At 40.1% G+C, this 18770-nt stretch overlaps 1 protein-coding gene across 2 annotated transcripts in view; it reads left to right on the forward strand.

Moving 5' to 3' along the window:
- Positions 1 to 4654, forward strand: part of il15ra (interleukin 15 receptor subunit alpha) — a 31579-nt gene extending 26925 nt beyond the window's left edge. Inside the window, exons 6-9 of one of the 2 annotated variants that reach the window (XM_022214972.2) lie at positions 984 to 1070; positions 1776 to 1886; positions 2405 to 2489; positions 2623 to 4654. In XM_022214972.2, coding sequence (XP_022070664.1) covers positions 984 to 1070; positions 1776 to 1886; positions 2405 to 2489; positions 2623 to 2707 — 368 coding nt within the window. In that variant the 3' untranslated portion in view covers positions 2708 to 4654. The remainder of the gene's footprint in view (positions 1 to 983; positions 1071 to 1775; positions 1887 to 2404; positions 2490 to 2622) is intronic. The other variant, XM_022214973.2, reaches the window with a different exon arrangement.
- Positions 4655 to 18770: the final 14116 nt, after the last annotated feature.

Below are 18770 nucleotides of genomic sequence, written 5' to 3' on the forward strand. Positions count from 1 at the left end.
CGACAGACTGGTGACCTGTCCTGGGTGTCCCCTGCCTTCGCCCGAGTCAGCTGGGATAGGCTCCAGCACCCCCCGCGACCCTGATGAGGATAAAGCGGTGTATAGAGGATGGATGGATGGATGGAGTGTCAAATGTGCATACTTAACTATATAAAAGTGGTGCTTCAAAAAACACATTACTCACACGAATCGCGACTTCTCAATGGCTACAAAACACAACTAGCTTCTCACTAAATTAGCCAGCCACTAACAGGAGCCACAGTCTTCACCAAGACTAGTAGCTAATCATCAAAATAGTAGCTACTATCAAAAGCTATAATTTCCAGGTTGGCTCAGTGGCTACAGAACCTATGGAATCCACAGAACACACACAAAACAAAACAACTCAGTATGCACCAGGGCAAACTGGTCACGTTAAATCCCAGCTGCCCTGCCTGAGAGTTTGGTTACAGATTTATACACATGTGGTGATGGTTAGGGTCTTGTGGGAGGAGGAGTTGTAGTGGTGGACCAATGCGACGGGTCGGTAGGTGGACAGAACCAGGGCTGAGAGCAGGTCTGGAGGTTCAGGCCAGTCACCCCTGATGACTGCCAGGTGGGATCTGGAGCTCGGTCTCTTTAGCCAGGTCTAAACAAGCCACCTCGACATACAGAGGCTCTACAAGTCCAGTTCTAACCACGTGGCCACCAGAGGCCGTTCACCTGTGACAGTTATCAGTTCCATGATGCCACTTGAACATGAAGATGACGACCTGCACTGCAGCTCTGTTCGCCCCGCCTTCAGACCTTCCTGATTGGGCCACTCTCCAGCTCCCCTCCTCCTCGGACCAACCAGATGCAGCCTTCAGCACACCTGCAAACTATATAGCTGCCACCATGTGATTAGTCTTGGTGGCAACAGAGGTAGCTTTGTAATAGAAGTATTAGCAGTAGGAGACTTACTCATGCTTCCAGCAATATTAATACATTTCTTTTCTTAACAGCAGCAACTCCCACCAGACTACAGACAACCGTGACTGCAGGCACCTTCAGTTCAGTGAGTGGACAAAGAGACAGAATGGAGGAACATGGTAAAGAGATTATAGTTTATAGCAACACACAATTATCCAGTCAACCTTTGCAGTGTTTTTGCTGACAGGTGAGATGATTTTATAGAGAGCCAGTTTATGACATCTGATCACATTCTTTCAACTCACTATTGGACCCCCCTTTTTTCTTTTATCGATCTGTGATGTTAAGTTTTCATAATTCATGATGTTCATTAAACTTTTGGGTCCATAGATAGCGTATTCAAATCAAATGTGATGTTAGGAGACTATGTAACACAGCAGGTAACCTCTAGATAACCTGTGAAAATAAGACATACGTTTGTGGTTAAGTCTGTTAGTTTTACACATGGATGCTATTTTGAGTGATCCAGTCACACACATCCATCCCTTTAGTTACTTAACACATATAATATACTGTTTGAAACTGATTACTGAAGATAAAAATGGTCTAACTTGTGTTTCACTGTGACTTTGATCCCTAGTCTGGTCCATCATGTTTACAGCTTAACCTTTAATAAATCGATGAAATGCTTAAAAAATCTCTGAAAACAGCTTATGTGCTGCTTTCTGCTGTTTGTTTGAAGGTGCTGCAGGAATAACCTACAGGCATTACACTGATCATTTAACTTTCTCCTCCAGATTCAGCTCACAGTGCCATTTATCTGCAATAGAAGAGTAGAATTGTTGATGTATAGTACAGGAAACTCTTATTCTTTTTACGCACAGGAAAAATAAATTCTGTGACACCGACTGTAGTTAAGAACCAAACAACGACCTCCACAATTTCACCGAGTCCTGATAACAACTCCAACATCTCGCCTCCTGGGGCCCATAAAGGTAATATTTACGATGGTTATTCAAGAAAATGCTCAAAAAATTTGGACACACCAAATTTAATGGCTTTTCTTTATTTTTATGACTTTTTTCTTTACGACATAATTCCACATGTGTTCATTCATAGTTTTGATGCCTTCAGTGAGAATCTACCACGAAAATATTCATGAAAATAAAGAAAAGCTATTAAATGAGAAGGTGTGTCCTAATTTTTGACTGGTAGTGTATGTTTAGATGTGTTTTCTTTCTGTAAGCTCTAATTGGATAAATTGTGGTGTGGAGTATTTTTGTTCAAGGATACATTGCAGGCAAACAGTGCAGAGTTTAACTGTAATTTTTGTGTTTTGGAAGACAGTTCCACAAATTTATTTTTGCTATGTAGGAGATTCACAAAGAAACATAGAATCATTGTGTTCAGTAAAATACAACATTGTCAAACCCCTTGATTTACTGTGGAGAAACGGTCAATGAGATGATTTCAAGGAGGAAAATTTATATTCAATATTTTTTTCTCTTTTTAGGAGAAATTGCCCAAGCAATGGGAATCAGTGCTTCATTGGTGATCATCTGTGCCGCAATCGGGATCATCTTCTTTCTGTATCGAAGGTAAGGTAGAAAAAAACATTTCAGCATCACAAACGTTTCCTTCGGGCAGGGTGAACTTAACAACTCATTTGTCATATTGACATTTTCTAGTCAGAATCGGTCTCATTCCTGACTATCCCCTTTTTAACCTCAGGAGGTTCAAAACCAACATCCCGCTGCCGACAGAAGAAGAAATGAGGCCCATAAACTGTGCTCCAGCTGTACCTGAACCAGTTTGAAGCCTATGACCTTCTGCCTTTAGAGAGAGCAGGAACAGATGATCCTCATGGAGTGAAGACCTGCACACAGGACTGTAAATTATGTGTGCGTGCCATCGAAGAACGCCTTTGGCATTCTGTGGATATATATAGGCAATAATTAGGATTGCATAAGGAACTTCAGTGCTGACAGCCCTCTTCTCATTCATTAAGTGCTCTAACACACTGTCTTTTGTTTTTTTTTTATATACCCTACGAGGATAAGGCTGGTGATACGCTCTGTTGTCGTGTTGTCAAACAATGAAATGTTTCAGCCATAAAGCATCGTCTCTTTAACTAAAGCCTGAAATAGTAAAGTCGTCTGAGCCATAGATCTCTACTGAAAGTGATTTGAAGCCAGTGCCATAAACACATTCTTGATCTTAAGACAAAATCTGTATCTAAAAATGCTCTGTTTGAGCAAAGTATGCTCCAACCTACAGTGCCTAGCATTTTGGAGGATGATTCAGCTGTAGAAACAGACAATATCCAAAAGATGAACCACTGTGAAATGGAAATAACATAGTAACCATAACCTGCTCTATTGTCCTTTTAACCGTAAATGGGACCATCATTCACAAAATGAACATCATGCTGTATTTTAAGGGAGACATATGACTAGTGACTGAAACCATAAACTCATTAGGAAAATGTTTACTGAGGTAATGAGTCAGGTCAGAAGTAGGGTCATTTTCTCATAAACCTCGATAAAATCCAGTGACTTTTTTGCAGCCACAGGAGTCGCCCCCCTGCTGGCTGTTACAAAGAATGCAGGTTTCAGGCAGTTGCACATTGGCTCCACTTTTCAGACGTGGAGGCTACATCCATCTTGTATTTGCAGTTGTCAGTGGTTGGCTAAAAGCATGTTAGGCAAGTTTTTATGTCTTTTGTAAGAACCTATGAATTAAGTGCCACAAACAGGAAGGAAAAGTTAAGAGATAGGCTAAGACTTATACTGATTCTCACCTCGTACACTTGATTTCTTTCCTCCCTTCATATTGTAGTCTCTCCCAGCCAACATGTGAGTGGAGGAGACACAAGGAGAAAGGACTCTAGACAACATTGACAACATGAGACATCTTTATTTCAAAGCCGTTATTTTCAGTTCAATTCAGTTTCATTTAATTCACGACATGTCATCTCATTGTAAGGCGAAAACGTTGCAAATTTTAAACGGGCAATCCAACAATCAAAAGTTGCCTTTGGATGCCCTATGAGCAAACAATTGGCGATGGTGGGCAGGAACCACAATAAGGAAAAAAAAAACAACTTTAACAGGGAGGGAAAAAACTTCTGACAGAACCAGGCTCAGGGAAGGCGGCCATCTGCCTCGAATGGTTGGGGTGAGAGTGAGGGGTGAGTGGGGTGGGGATAGCAGATATAGAACAAACAAACCTTAAGCACATTTTAAACTTAAAAACAATGGTGATTAAGTATGAAATGTTGAGACAGTTGCATCTACTATTTGTACATCTGCTACTGTATTTTATAATCACTGTCAGAGAACATAACGCCATTCTGATAGTTTACTGTATACATTTACTTATAAATAAATTCAGTGTAATATAATGTGATAAGAAAGTATTAACACAAATACCATAAATACCGAAGGAACACGCTTTGTTGTTATTTTTCAGCAGCCTCTTCTATGCATAACAGAGGAACAAGAGGAGCTGTGATTGTTTTGGCTTTTCCATGCGAATGGTAACAAAAATGGCAAAGAAAATATTGTATCTCTGGAGTGAATTATAAAGCCTTTGCGTTGTTTTCATTCAAATGGAATCTTTGTAAATGAACAAACTGGAGTGTAAAAGGGTGCTGCCAGCAATTACTGTGAATGAAATGACTGATTTTTATATGAGCAGGCTTTAAGTGAATGTATAGCGAGGAAAAAGTGGTCCAAACATAATAAATCAAATGTTTGGTTGCTCCGAGTGCTTTGAGTCATTTTTCATTGTGGTGTTCATAAGTCCAGATGGTCAGCAGTTCAGCTACCTGAAGCACTACATGCTAGTGGGACTAAAACTGAAGCTAAGTTAGGCTAATTAGACACATAGCTGCTTATGGCTAGCCGACATTGCTTTAGCTGTTAGCAGAGCACTGAGCTTTTGTTATCTTTTATACTTAAACCGAGCTTGTGTGAAATTATTCAACCAGAGAACTAAATATTTCTTGAATTTGCCTCAACCAGGGTCATTATGTCTTCTTTGACAAATGTTTGCTAAAACACCAAATGCATTAGCCATTGGTGATTAACCTGTGACAAACTTGTTAACCCTGTCTCCGACAAAGGTTAAATCATTCACATTAGCATATGTAGTCATTGCATCCTGTTAATGCGTCCCAGTTTTGCAGATGATTTATTTTATTTAGGACTTCTGGCTCTGAAACTTTTACCACCATTTCATGTTGCATTTCATAACGTAGTTGACATGCAACTTAGTGCTGCTAAAACACTGAAAAACATAATGTAATCACCAGATAGATCTCACTGGAAATAATTCCTGTTTCATTGGGTGAAGTTACCACAATTCCACTGACAGCTATACTTTTATTGCAACACACATAGAGCTAAGTAATTTGCTCAGAAGTGGACCATCAACCCTACAACTAGCAGGGCAGATTTATTGTTTATTTCTATGCATTTTCACTAATTAACTGTTGCAGCATGTTATTATTTTTGTGTTGTCTGAATACTGAAGGACACAGGTTAATTAAGTTCAGTGGTTGACACTACCTGAGTAAATTTAATCAAGCACTGTACATACAATTTAGTTACTTGTATTTATTTTACTGCCATTCAGAGGCAAATATGGTACTTTTTAGTGCACTACATTTATTTGATGATTTCAGTAACTTTGAAGATTTAGTTCAAGAATGAAACTAAAGTCAGCAAATAAATTATGGTGTAATATTAGAGATCATCTTTACCATCCCCAACTCTGAAGTGATGAACACATTAATGAATGATGGGTAACCTACATTTACTTTGCTTTAAGCGTATTTAGATGATAATAGTGTTTTTTAATCTAATTCCAAACGCATGACTTTCACTTGTAACACAATATTTCTACACTGTGGTGTTGATACTTTTACCAAAGTACAGAATCTCTGTATTTCTTACACCTCTGATGTAACTGTGATGAGGTTAATAGCCGAGTTTTATGATCCAGAATGAAATGCTGTGGTGCAAATTCAGAAAGCATGCACTGACCATTTGGTGTTAAAACCATAAATTATCAGTCAACATTTGAAGAAAATGACTTCAGTTTTGTCAGGGGAAGCTGAGTAACATCCTCATGTCTGCGGTTAGACATCAAGATTGAAATGGTGGTGTTTGTTTGTTGGTGGAAAATGGATGTTAGTGCAGGGGAAAGTTAACACCTGCTCACATGCACCTCCACAGTTCAAGCTTAAGAGTTAAAACTGAAGCCTCCTCTCCATAAATGTATTTGACCATAATCTAATATGTTGATGCTTGTGGCTGTAAATGTAACTTTTATATATGCAGTCGAGGAATATGTGAAAATGATGCTGCTGCATAAAAACATGAAACTTGTTACAGTAATTTTAATAAAATATTTAATATGACATCTTTCACAGGTGAGTGAGCCCATCCTGCATCAAAAGGCTGGAGTGGGTATTGCAAATGTAAATAAAGTACACCACCAGTCGAAAGTTTGGACGCACCTTCTCATTTAATGGTTTTTCTTTATTTTCATGACCATTTCCATTGTAGATTCTCACTGAAGGCATCAAAACTATGAATGAACACGTGGAATTACGTAGTCAACAAAAAGTGTGAAATGAGTCAAAATATGTTTTAGATTTTAGATTTTTCCAAATAGCCATCCTTTGCTTTGATTACTGCTTTACTCACTCTTGGCATTCTCTGGATGAGCTTCATGAGGTAGAACCTGAAATGATTTTCCAACAGTTTTGAAGGAGTTCCCAGAGATGCTGAGTCCTTGTTGGTCCATTTTTCTTCACTCTGTGGTCAGTCTCATCCCAAACCATCTGAATTGGGTTTGGGTCAGGTGACTGTGGAGGTCAGGTCATCTGATGCAGCACTCCATCATCTCCCTCTTGGTCAGATAGTCCTTCCACAGCCTGGAGGTGTGTTTGGGGTCACTGTCCTGTTGAAAAATAAATGATGGTCCAACTAAACACAAACTGGATGAGATGTTATGTCGCTGCAGGATGCTGTGTAGCCATGCTGGTTCAGTGTGTCTTCAATTTTGAATAAGTCCCCAACAGTATCACCAGCAAAGCACCCCCACACCATCACACCTCCTCCTCCACGCTTCATGATGGGAACCATGCGTGCAGAGACCATCCATTCACCTTTTTTGGTCTCACAAAGACACGGCTGGTGGAACCAAAGATCTCAAATTTGGACTCATCAGACCAAAGCACAGATCTCCACTGGTCTAATGTCCATTCCTGGCGTTTCTTGGCCCAAACTAATATCTGATGCTTGTTACCTTTCCTTAGTAGTGGTTTCTTAGCAGCTATTTGACCATAAAGGCCTGATTGGGTCAGTCTTCTCTGAACAGTTGATGTAGAGATGTGTCTGCTACTAGAACTCTGTGTGGCATTTATCTGGGCTCTAATCTGAGCTGCTGTTAACTTTCCATTTCTGAGGTTGGAGACTCAGATGAACTTCTCCTCAGCAGCAGAGGAGACTCTTGGTCTTCCTTTCCTCATGTGAACCAGTTTGGTCGTAGAGCTTGATGGTTTTTGTGACTGCACTTTGGGAAACATTCAAAGTTTTCCCAATTTTCTAGACTGACTGACCTTCAGTTCTGAAAGTAATGATGGACTGTTGTTTCTCTTATCTGTCTGGTTCTTTCCATAATATGGAATCTGACAGTTGTCAAATAGGACTGTCAACTGTGGACCAACCTGACTTCTGCACAACACAACTGATGGACCCAACCCGATTAAGAAGGCAAGAAATTCCACAAATGAACCTTGACATGGAACACCTGTGAAGTGAAAACCATTTCTGGTTCTACCTCATGGAGCTCACTGAGGGAATGCCAAGAGTTTAAAGCAGTAATCAAAGCAAAGGGTGGCTATTTGGAAGAATCTAAAATATAAAAAGGTTTGACTTATTTCACACTTTTTTCTTTACTACATAATTCCATATGTGTTCATAGTTTTGATGTCTTCAGTGAGAATCTACAATATAGCAAAAATAAATACAAACACTGAACGAGAAGGTGTTTTGACTAGTAGTGTACCTACAGACAATTTACAGTTACTTGTACTTATTTTACTGCCATTCAGAGGTAAATATGATACTTTTTAGTGCACTACATTTTTTGATGATTCCAGTAACTTTGCAGATTTAGTTCAAGAATAAAACTATAAACAACAAATAAATTATGGTGTAATATTAGAGATCAGGAGAGGATTCTAGTTAAATCATCTTCACCATCCCCAACTCTGAAGTGATGAACACATTAATGAATGATGAGTAGCCTACATTTACTTTAGTTACTTTAAACATATTTGGATGCTGATATCATTATTTATATCTAATTCCAAATGCAGGATTTTCACTTGAATCTGTGTATTTCTTCCACCTCTGATGTAACTGTGATGAGGTTAATACCTGACTTTTATGATCCAGAATGAAACACTGTGGTGCAAATTCTGAAAGCATGCACTGCCCATTTGGTGTTAAAACCACAAATTATCAGTCAGCATTTGAAGGAAATGACTTCAGTTTGTCAAGGGATGCTGAGTAACATCTTCATGTCTGCGGTTAGACATCAAGACCGAAATGGTGCTGTTTGTTGATGCATAATGGATGTTAGTGCAGGGGAAAGTTAACACCTGCTCACATGCACCTCCACAGTTCAAGCCTAAGAGTTAAAACTGAAGCCTCCTCTCAATAAATGTGTTTGACCATAATGTAATATGTTGATGCTTGTGGCTGTAAGTGTAACTTTTATATAAACAGTCGAGGAATATGTGAAAATGATGCTTGCTATAATAATTTTAATAAAATATTCAATATGACATCTTTCACAGGAAAGTCAGCCCATCCTTCAACTCTAAAGTCGTGACATCACTAACAGGCTGGAGGGGGTTTTGCAAATGTAAATAAAGTATATTTAAAGTGTACAGCTGTGTGTCAGTGTGAAGGAGGTGTGAAGGAGACAGTGAGTAACAGAATGAACAACAACCAAACAGTCTTTGGTGTCTTTTTGTATTTGATATGTTCTTTTTAAGCAAATGTCATATTGATTCTAGTTCTGCTCTTTACACACTGTGTTGTCAGGATTAATGAGTAGAAGGATGAAGCTTTTAGAACTCTACACAACAAACAGACATGATATGATGAAGTCCAGCCTATGTTTTCAGATATTGTGATTTCCTTCTCTCAGCACCTCTCAATGCTCTATTAACTGTACTTCTGAATCATTTATGATAGTACATACTCTTCAGTTGTAATAGCACCGCTTGCTAGCTCCAATCCCTGTTTGTCTTGTCCACCCTTTGTTCCTCCTTCACATCATTGAGGTGTAGCACTGCCCTCCCTGGTTTTTATTTGGGAATTCTAATAAAGATTAAAGCTGCAAGCAGCGATGGACGGGTCCTCGCATCCACGCTGGTCGGCGAATCCATGCACGTTCACCAGGTGGCACTGTGACTGAGAGTGTGTGTCGGCCTCTGAATCACATCTGGACCAGAGTTTAATCACACGTAAAATTTCAGCCAGATTGGAGCATGTTCAGACTAGTTATACAGCATTTCCTGCCCATCCACCACCAGGTGGCGCTGTAACTCAGAGTGTATTTCAAACAGTGGATGTGATGAGGGCTGGACTCTGATCACTCACGAAAAGTTTCAGGCTGATTTGATCATGTAGAGGCCAGTTATACAGCATTTATTGTCCCTCCAACAGGTGGCGCTGCAACTGAGAGTGTCTGTTGGCCTGTAGATGTGATCAGGATTGGATTGTGATCACACATGGAAAGTTTGAGGCAGATTGGATCATGCAGAGGAGAGTTATACAGCAGTTGTTGTTTCATGGCGAAGCATCAAAACTCTAATGGTCGCCATGGCCACGCCATTTGGCTTCTGGTTAAACTTTTGATAAATTTTCCAAACCAAGTCCTGCTGTGTGGACTGACAAAATTTCAGGTCTCCTGGAATTATCCCCAAGGAGGTATTAACTCTCAAAAATGAGAAAAATCATCAAAAATCTCACAATTAATCCAAGATGGCCGACTTCCTGTTGGGTTTAGGACATGGCTCCAAGAGGCTTTTTTGTGCGTCCTGATGTGCTCTATAAGCCTCCCAAATTTCATGGATGTAGGTGAAACGTGCTGGGGGGGCTGTTTGTTAAAAATACTGTAGGGGGCGCTATAGCATGTGCAGTGCCGAGATGCATACAGTGTTGTTCCTTGGGTCAATGGTGATGTGTGTGGTAATTTTTGTGAGCATTGGAGTATTCCTAACCTGTCAGAAAGGGCTTTGTTTTTCATGGCGATATTTGGTTGCTACGGCAACAGCGTTGCATGAAATGTCACACCCTTCACAGTGTGTGATTGTCAAGAGGTGAAGACTCGACTGACCAATTTCCAGCATGATATCACCAAGTTTGGGGCCATTGTACCTGAAAATATAAGGCCTTAAACTTACTATTACCAACAGGTGGCGCTATGACTTTTTCAAAATTTATGAGTGTGGATGTGTTCAGACTGGACCTGGTATCCAGCATGTGAAGTCTGAGGCAGATAGGATGTTGTTCAGCTGAGATATGAATCGTTAAATTTTCATGGCGAAACATCGAAATTGGTTTGGCCGCCACAGACACGCCCTTTGATGACAAGTCACCATTTTCACTGGGATGCATCATCAATGTGTTTAGGCTGTTGTCACTGCATTTGAAGTGAATATGATCAACCGGGTAACAATAGGGCATGAAAGTGTAAAAGATGTCTATTTCCTGAAACCACAAGGTGGCGCTATGACTGTCAATGAATATCCCTATGTGGATGACATCAGGACAGGACTGTCATCATACATGTAAAGTTTCAGGCAGATTGGAGCATGTTGAGAAGAATTAGACACCAATTCCTGTTTCATGGCGAAGGATCAGTTGTTTGAGGCTCCGCCATGGCCACACCTTTTGGCTTCTGGTTGAGTTTTTGATAACTTTTCATCAGAAAGGTCTGGTGAATGTACTGGCCAAATTTCAGTTCTCTCAGACTTATCCACTCGGAGCTATAAATTTTGACAAATGTACAGCAAATTCAAGATGGCCGACTTCCTGTTGGGTTTAGGGTGTGGCTGTGATTGACTTTTTGGTGTGTCCTGATGTGGTGCATATGCCCACCAAATATTGTAGCTGTAAATAAAACATTGTGGAAGTTGGCCTAATGACCACTTTTTCAATTTTGCAGGTGGCGCTATAGAGCCATTTTTCCACACATATGCGCAACTCCCATAAAATATCAAATTTTTCGCCAGTCCTGATGTGCACGCCAAATTTCACGCGTTTTGGTTCATGATAAGGCCGCCAAAAAGGCAAGTCATTTCCCGAGGAGCGATTAAGTTTGAAAAATTTACAGCAAATTGAAGATGGCCGACTTCCTGTTGGGTTTAGGGCGTGGCTGTAATTGACTTTTTGGTGTGTCCAGATGTTCTGCATATGCCCACCAAATATTGTAGCTGTACATGAAACATTGTGGCAGTTGGCCTAATGACTACTTTTTCAAGTTTGCAGGTGGCGCTATAGAGCCATTTTGCCACGCACATGCGCAACTCCCATAAAATATCAAATTTTTCGCCAGTCCTGATGTGCATGCCAAATTTCACGTGTTTTGGAGTATGATAAGGCCGCCAAAAAGCCAATTTACTTTACGGGAGAAAAAAAAAATAAAAATAATAATAATTAAAGCTGCAAGCAGCGATGGACGGGTCCTCGCATCCACGCTGGTCGTGAATCCACGCACGTCCACCAGGTGGCGCTGTGACTGAGAGTGTATGTCGGCCTCTGAATCGCATCTGGACCAGAGTCCAATCATACATTTAAAATTTCAGCCAGACTGTAGCATGTTCAGAGCAGTTATAGAGCATTTCCTGTCTATCCACCAGGTGGCGCTGTAACTCAGAGTGTATTTCACACAGTGGATGTGATGAGGGTTGGACTCTGATCACTCATGAAAAGTTTCAGGCTGATTTGATCATGTAGAGGCCAGTTATACAGCATTTACTGTCCCTCCATCAGGTGGCGCTGCGACTGAGAGTGTCTGTTGGCCTGTAGATGTGATCAGGATTGGATTGTGATCACACATGGAAAGTTTGAGGCAGATTGGAGCATGCAGAGGAGAGTTATACAGCAGTTGATGTTTCATGGCGAAGCATCAAAACGCTGATGGTCGCCATGGCCACGCCATTTGGCTTCTGGTTAAACTTTTGATAACTTTTCCAAACCAAGTCCTGCTGTGTGGACTGACAAAATTTCAGGTCTCCTGGAATTATCCCCTAGGAGGTATTAACTCTCAAAAATGAGAAAAATCATCAAAAATCTCACAATTAATCCAAGATGGCCGACTTCCTGTTGGGTTTAGGACATGGCTCCAAGAGGCTTTTTTGTGCGTCCTGATGTGCTCTATAAGCCTCCCAAATTTCATGGATGTAGGTGAAACGTGCTGGGGGGGCTGTTTGTTAAAAATACTGTAGGGGGCGCTATAGCATGTGCAGTGCCGAGATGCATACAGTGTTGTTCCTTGGGTCAATGGTGATGTGTGTGGTAATTTTTGTGAGCATTGGAGTATTCCTAACCTGTCAGAAAGGGCTTTGTTTTTCATGGCGATATTTGGTTGCTACGGCAACAGCGTTACATGAAATGTCACACCCTTCACAGTGTGTGATTGTCAAGAGGTGAAGACTCGACTGACCAATTTCCAGCATGATATCACCAAGTTTGGGGCCATTGTACCTGAAAATATAAGGCCTTAAACTTACTATTACCAACAGGTGGCGCTATGACTTTTTCAAAATTTATGAGTGTGGATGTGTTCAGACTGGACCTGGTATCCAGCATGTGAAGTCTGAGGCAGATAGGATGTTGTTCAGCTGAGATATGAATCGTTAAATTTTCATGGCGAAACATCGAAATTGGTTTGGCCGCCACAGACACGCCCTTTGATGACAAGTCACCATTTTCACTGGGATGCATCATCAATGTGTTTAGGCTGTTGTCACTGCATTTGAAGTGAATATGATCAACCGGGTAACAATAGGGCATGAAAGTGTAAAAGATGTCTATTTCCTGAAACCACAAGGTGGCGCTATGACTGTCAATGAATATCCCTATGTGGATGACATCAGGACAGGACTGTCATCATACATGTAAAGTTTCAGGCAGATTGGAGCATGTTGAGAAGAATTAGACACCACTTCCTGTTTCATGGCGAAGGATCAGTTGTTTGAGGCTCCGCCATGGCCACACCTTTTGGCTTCTGGTTGAGTTTTTGATAACTTTTCATCAGAAAGGTCTGGTGCATGTACTGGCCAAATTTCAGTTCTCTCAGACTTATCCACTAGGAGCTATAAATTTTGACAAATGTACAGCAAATTCAAGATGGCCGACTTCCTGTTGGGTTTAGGGCGTGGCTGTGATTGACTTTTTGGTGTGTCCTGATGTGGTGCATATGCCCACCAAATATTGTAGCTGTAAATAAAACATTGTGGAAGTTGGCCTAATGACCACTGTTTCAATTTTGCAGGTGGCGCTATAGAGCCATTTTTTCACACATATGCGCAACTCCCATAAAATATCAAATTTTTCGCCAGTCCTGATGTGCACGCCAAATTTCACGCGTTTTGGTTCATGATAAGGCCGCCAAAAAGGCAAGTCATTTCCCGAGAAGCGATTAAGTTTGAAAAATTTACAGCAAATTGAAGGTGGCCGACTTCCTGTTGGGTTTAGGGCGTGGCTGTAATTGACTTTTTGGTGTGTCCAGATGTTCTGCATATGCCCACCAAATATTGTAGCTGTACATGAAACATTGTGGCAGTTGGCCTAATGACTACTTTTTCAAGTTTGCAGGTGGCGCTATAGAGCCATTTTGCCACGCACATGCGCAACTCCCATAAAATATCAAATTTTTTGCCAGTCCTGATGTGCATGCCAAATTTCACGCGTTTTGGAGTATGATAAGGCCGCCAAAAAGCCAATTTACTTTACGGGAGAAAAAAAAAGAAAAAAAAAAAAAAAAAAAAAAAAAGAAATAATAATAATAATAATAAACCCTAGGGTTTCAATAGGGTCCTTGGCACCGCTGGTGCCTTGGACAGTCGGTGCTCGGACCCTAATAATAAACCCTAGGGTTTCAATAGGGTCCTTGGCACCGCTGGTGCCTTGGACAGTCGGTGCCCTGGCACCGCCTGTCCTTCGCACCCTCGGTGCTCGGACCCTAATAATAAACCCTAGGGTTTCAATAGGGTCCTTGGCACCGCTGGTGCCTTGGACAGTCGGTGCCCTGGCACCGCCTGTCCTTCGCACCCTCGGTGCTCGGACCCTAATAATAATAATAATAAACCCTAGGGTTTCAATAGGGTCCTTGGCACCGCTGGTGCCTTGGACAGTCGGTGCCCTGGCACCGCCTGTCCTTCGCACCCTCGGTGCTCGGACCCTAATAATAAACCCTAGGGTTTCAATAGGGTCCTTGGCACCGCTGGTGCCTTGGACAGTCGGTGCCCTGGCACCGCCTGTCCTTCGCACCCTCGGTGCTCGGACCCTAATAATAATAATAATAAACCCTAGGGTTTCAATAGGGTCCTTGGCACCGCTGGTGCCTTGGACAGTCGGTGCCCTGGCACCGCCTGTCCTTCGCACCCTCGGTGCTCGGACCCTAAATATCAGCTTAGCTCTCAGGGAGGACTAGTGATGGTCACACACATGCACTAAATATTAAAATATTTGGCTGCAAGACTAAAATATGCATTAATCTCATAAAATGTTGGCACCCCTTCTATGGAGTTAAACAATGAGAATAAATGCAGACATTAAAAAGGAGAAAAAAAAGAAGAGGTAGTACATATGGTATTATTGGAATTCCTGACCATCAAAACCTGTGGTAAGACGTCACCTTGTTTGTGTTTTAATGTTTGCTTCAGAAGACAGGATTCAAAATCATCACGAGGTGTTTCAGCAATGGCTCCATTTATGAAAATATTCAAGTGTCCTGCTTTTATTTTTTTAAAAAAGGTTACCATGTCATACGATTTTCAGCTTGATGTGCGGCGGAGTTATGTGATGATCAGCGTTGGTTTGTCCGTCTGTCTGTCTGTTTGTCTGTTAGCAGCATTACTCAAAGACAGACTAACATATTTGGATGAAATTTTCAGAGAAGGTCAGAAATGACACAAGGACCAAGTGATTAGATTTTGGCAGTGATGCAGCTTATGGATTTGTTAAAGATTTCCGTATCCCTGCGAGATAGCGGCACAGCGTCACTCTAACTATAACTTTGTAACTGTAACTTTTCAAAGATTTCATCCTTTGCAAATGCTACGATCGAGCAGCCTTTGCTGAGTACTGCACTCTCTGAGTGCTTTTCTTGTTCAATACTGTTATGCTCCTAATTGTAAACTTCTGTTTCTATTGTCATACAGATATAAAGAAGTCTGCAGTGTTTTACCTTTTAAAATGGCTCCGGTTACCTCAGAAACATGAAAACAAGAACTTGAGAATACCAAAATAAACCAAAATTCCACAGTAATTTCCCTTGTGAAATATGTCATAGATCAGTGAGCAGCACCTGTTCAGCCACATGAGTCATATTCAGTCATGGCTCTTTGTTGTCTGTTGCTCTCTACTCTCAAGTTAGACTTATTATTAATCTCTGGAGGGAAATTCAGTTCTTACCTATTTTAGGGTATAAAGCCAAGGTAAAATAAAATCAGATAAGAACACATAAAATATAATATAGACAAAAGAGTAATACAGAAATGTGCAAATGAGAATGTACTAGGTGTGCAAGTAACATAAGTGCATACACAAGTTTACAGATATAATGAATTATGTTTAGGATGTAAAGTGTCCAGGTGTAAAGGGATTTCATGAGCAGGTAAAGTGATAAAGTCCTTTTGTATCAATGTTCAAGTTGTAGCTTGTGATAAAAAAGTGTAACTTCTATAAAAGCCGCCCGTGAATAGTTGGTGACTTCCACAACTGGTCAAAGCTTTAAACATGTGCATCATGTAGAGTCACATGTATTTCTTAACAAACAGTTGTTTGACTTGTCAGAGTTACGAAAGTAAACTTATGAAGGAGCACAGAGACGGTGGGTCAGCCAAAGCCACAAGGCAGATTTCCTGTTTTATTCTCCTGTCGCTCTTCTGCAGATAGCAACCAGGACAAATGACTCCATCTACTTCATTCTGCTTTTTAATGCTGGAAGGCTTTTATGGATTTGTGCCACAGATAGACAATGTTGCTGAGGGTGAGGCTGATCTGTAGCAGCTGTTTGGCTTGAAATCTTGTTGCAGTCACTGGTGGAATTGCTGCTTTAGAAACAGAGTGGAGGATTGTTAATGTGGCCATGAGCACAAACATATACTGTCCTTCTGTTTCAGGCTTATAGGGCAGGTCAAAGCACAGAAACTGCAGTCCTTATAGGGTTTGAAACACAATGCACAGTGTGAGACAGATCAACATCCTTTCCATGATCACAGGATTGCTGAAGAAATGAGAAGCTCCTCCCTGCATCAGCTCGGGTTTAATATGTTGTTGCAGCTGAAACGTATTCATCACTGCAGTAATTATCCAATGGAAGACTCTTATCTACACTGCAAAAACTCAAAATCGTACCAAGTCTAGTTGTCTTAGTTTTAGTCGGAATGTCTCATCCCACTAGAGTTAAGATAAATTCGCTTAACAAGTGACATTTCAGCAAGATTTAGGGACTTGTTTTAAGACAATGCATCTTAAATATCTTGGTAAGTCAAACAATCTTGAAATAATCTTGTTTTTTAATCCTCCTGTCATCCTGCAGGTTAAATTGGCCCATTTAAAAGTTTGGAAATGTGGGGGAAAAAAATGTATTTTCACAGTGAAAGCTTCCACATTTTCAAATTTTTTTGGGAAATTTTTGAACACTTTTTGATGAAAAAAATGTTAAGAAAAATGTATCTTTTAGAACATTCAGAATGTTTTTCAAGAAAATAGAAGTTTTACTGATATATATGTAATGACTTTAGATATTTTTAGGATTTTTTTGAAGATTTTTTTTTTTTTTTAAATATTTACAATTTTCATTTTTTTAATTTTTATTTCTTGCCAAATGAAACTTTTAAGGAATTTTCTTCCTGTACATTTTTCAAATTTTTATAAATTTGGGGAATTTTTTTGGCTGAATTTTTGGATTTTTTTTCTTCAGACAAGGGAACAATATTTTTTGGTGTCATAAATGAGGACAATAGCAGGGTTAAGACACCTAAATTTGACAATCCTGGTAAAATAGAGCTTAAAATAAGTTTTCCAGCTAATTTTAAGATCTCAAGATTTGAAATATCATATTATTTCAAGAAATCTCACTAAGACATTTTTTCACTTGTTCTATTGGCGGATTTTTTTTCCACTTATTTCAAGGTAAAAGTTCTTTGAAATAAGTTTTTTTTCTTGTTTTGAGAGGAGCATTTTTTTCCAGGGTATTTGCTCAGTTGAATTCAACTGGAGACTTTCCTGTTTTTTTAAACAGGCAGTATAGTTCAACAGCGTATATCACTAATTCTCTCTTGTTGCTTCTGCTTTTCCTATTTCTGCAGGTATCTCCCACTCCAGCGCTGCATGCTCCTGATCTGTAGTTTCTGGTCATCCTCCAACCAGCATCGACAGTGTCCAGCTGTGTTCCCACCAAGATTTAATGCACAACTTTCTACTCCAGTTGTGACACATCTTATGTTTACATAAACCCCCTCTACTATAAAGAACTATCAACATTTACATAGCTTTCTGCTGAAGTGTACCGTTTATCCACAGTACACTGTGGACAGCCTGATCTGAAACACATGCAAAACGAATATACTGCGTTGTTTATACAATGCATGTATGGAAATATGCCTCATTTATCGTCTCCATATTTTTATCTTTTTACCCACCAGCCTCTAGTGAAGTGTCCTTTCTTATGTGCCGGCTTCTGCTATAAGGGATGGTTCTTTGCCACTGTTGCCTCCTAGGAGCCTCTAAAGCTCCATATGAAGGTATTCCAATAATATTAATTATCCTTTTAGTCAGGGGTGTCAAACATACAGACCAAAACCGGTTAAAATTAGAGGTGAAAATGATTCGTTCCTGTGAAAATATTTAAAGGAATTGAACATTGTGTGATATAATGTGAGTCAGCAGCTTCAGAGTTTGGTTTGATGGAACTCTATTTTTGATGCACTGCCACAACTTTTATGCATTTTTTTGTAGAAGTTTTCTGCATTTACAAAGCAGGGGGATAACTGAACCTTTTCCCAAATAGTGTCCACTTTAGTTTGTGTGGTGTGTCAGGATTACTACACAGATGTGGAAATTAATGTAAATTTAAAATCATTTCTAGATCCTGACAAGTTGTAAAATACTGTATCGTTCAGTTCCACATGCCTGTGACTAAATGTTTAGTGCCTTTGTAGATCCACTGTGATACACAAATGATAAACTGAGGTGTGGTATTGTTGAAATTTCACTTATTTTTCTTAAGAAATGGCAGGTTCTTCATGATGTTTTGCAAAAAGATAATTTCTTAGATGTCAACATATTCAGAATTTACTTTTTTTGCAGTGAAACAAAGGAAAAATTTGGAGTTGTGGTTATTTGTAGATTATCATGCTGTGATTTTGCTGGTCTGGATCACTAGAGATCAAACTGGACTGAATGTGGACCCTGAACGAAGATGAGTTTAACACCTCTGCTTTAACTTATTGTCATAATCACACAACTTTAACAAAAGTAGCCAGTCAAGTAAGTTATTTAGAAGTCATTACGTGCACCTTTCTTTTTCCTCAACCGTAAAAAGTTACCCAAATT

The sequence above is a fragment of the Acanthochromis polyacanthus genome, chromosome 1, assembly GCF_021347895.1.
Source record: "Acanthochromis polyacanthus isolate Apoly-LR-REF ecotype Palm Island chromosome 1, KAUST_Apoly_ChrSc, whole genome shotgun sequence".
Classification (NCBI taxonomy): Eukaryota; Metazoa; Chordata; class Actinopteri; family Pomacentridae; genus Acanthochromis; species Acanthochromis polyacanthus.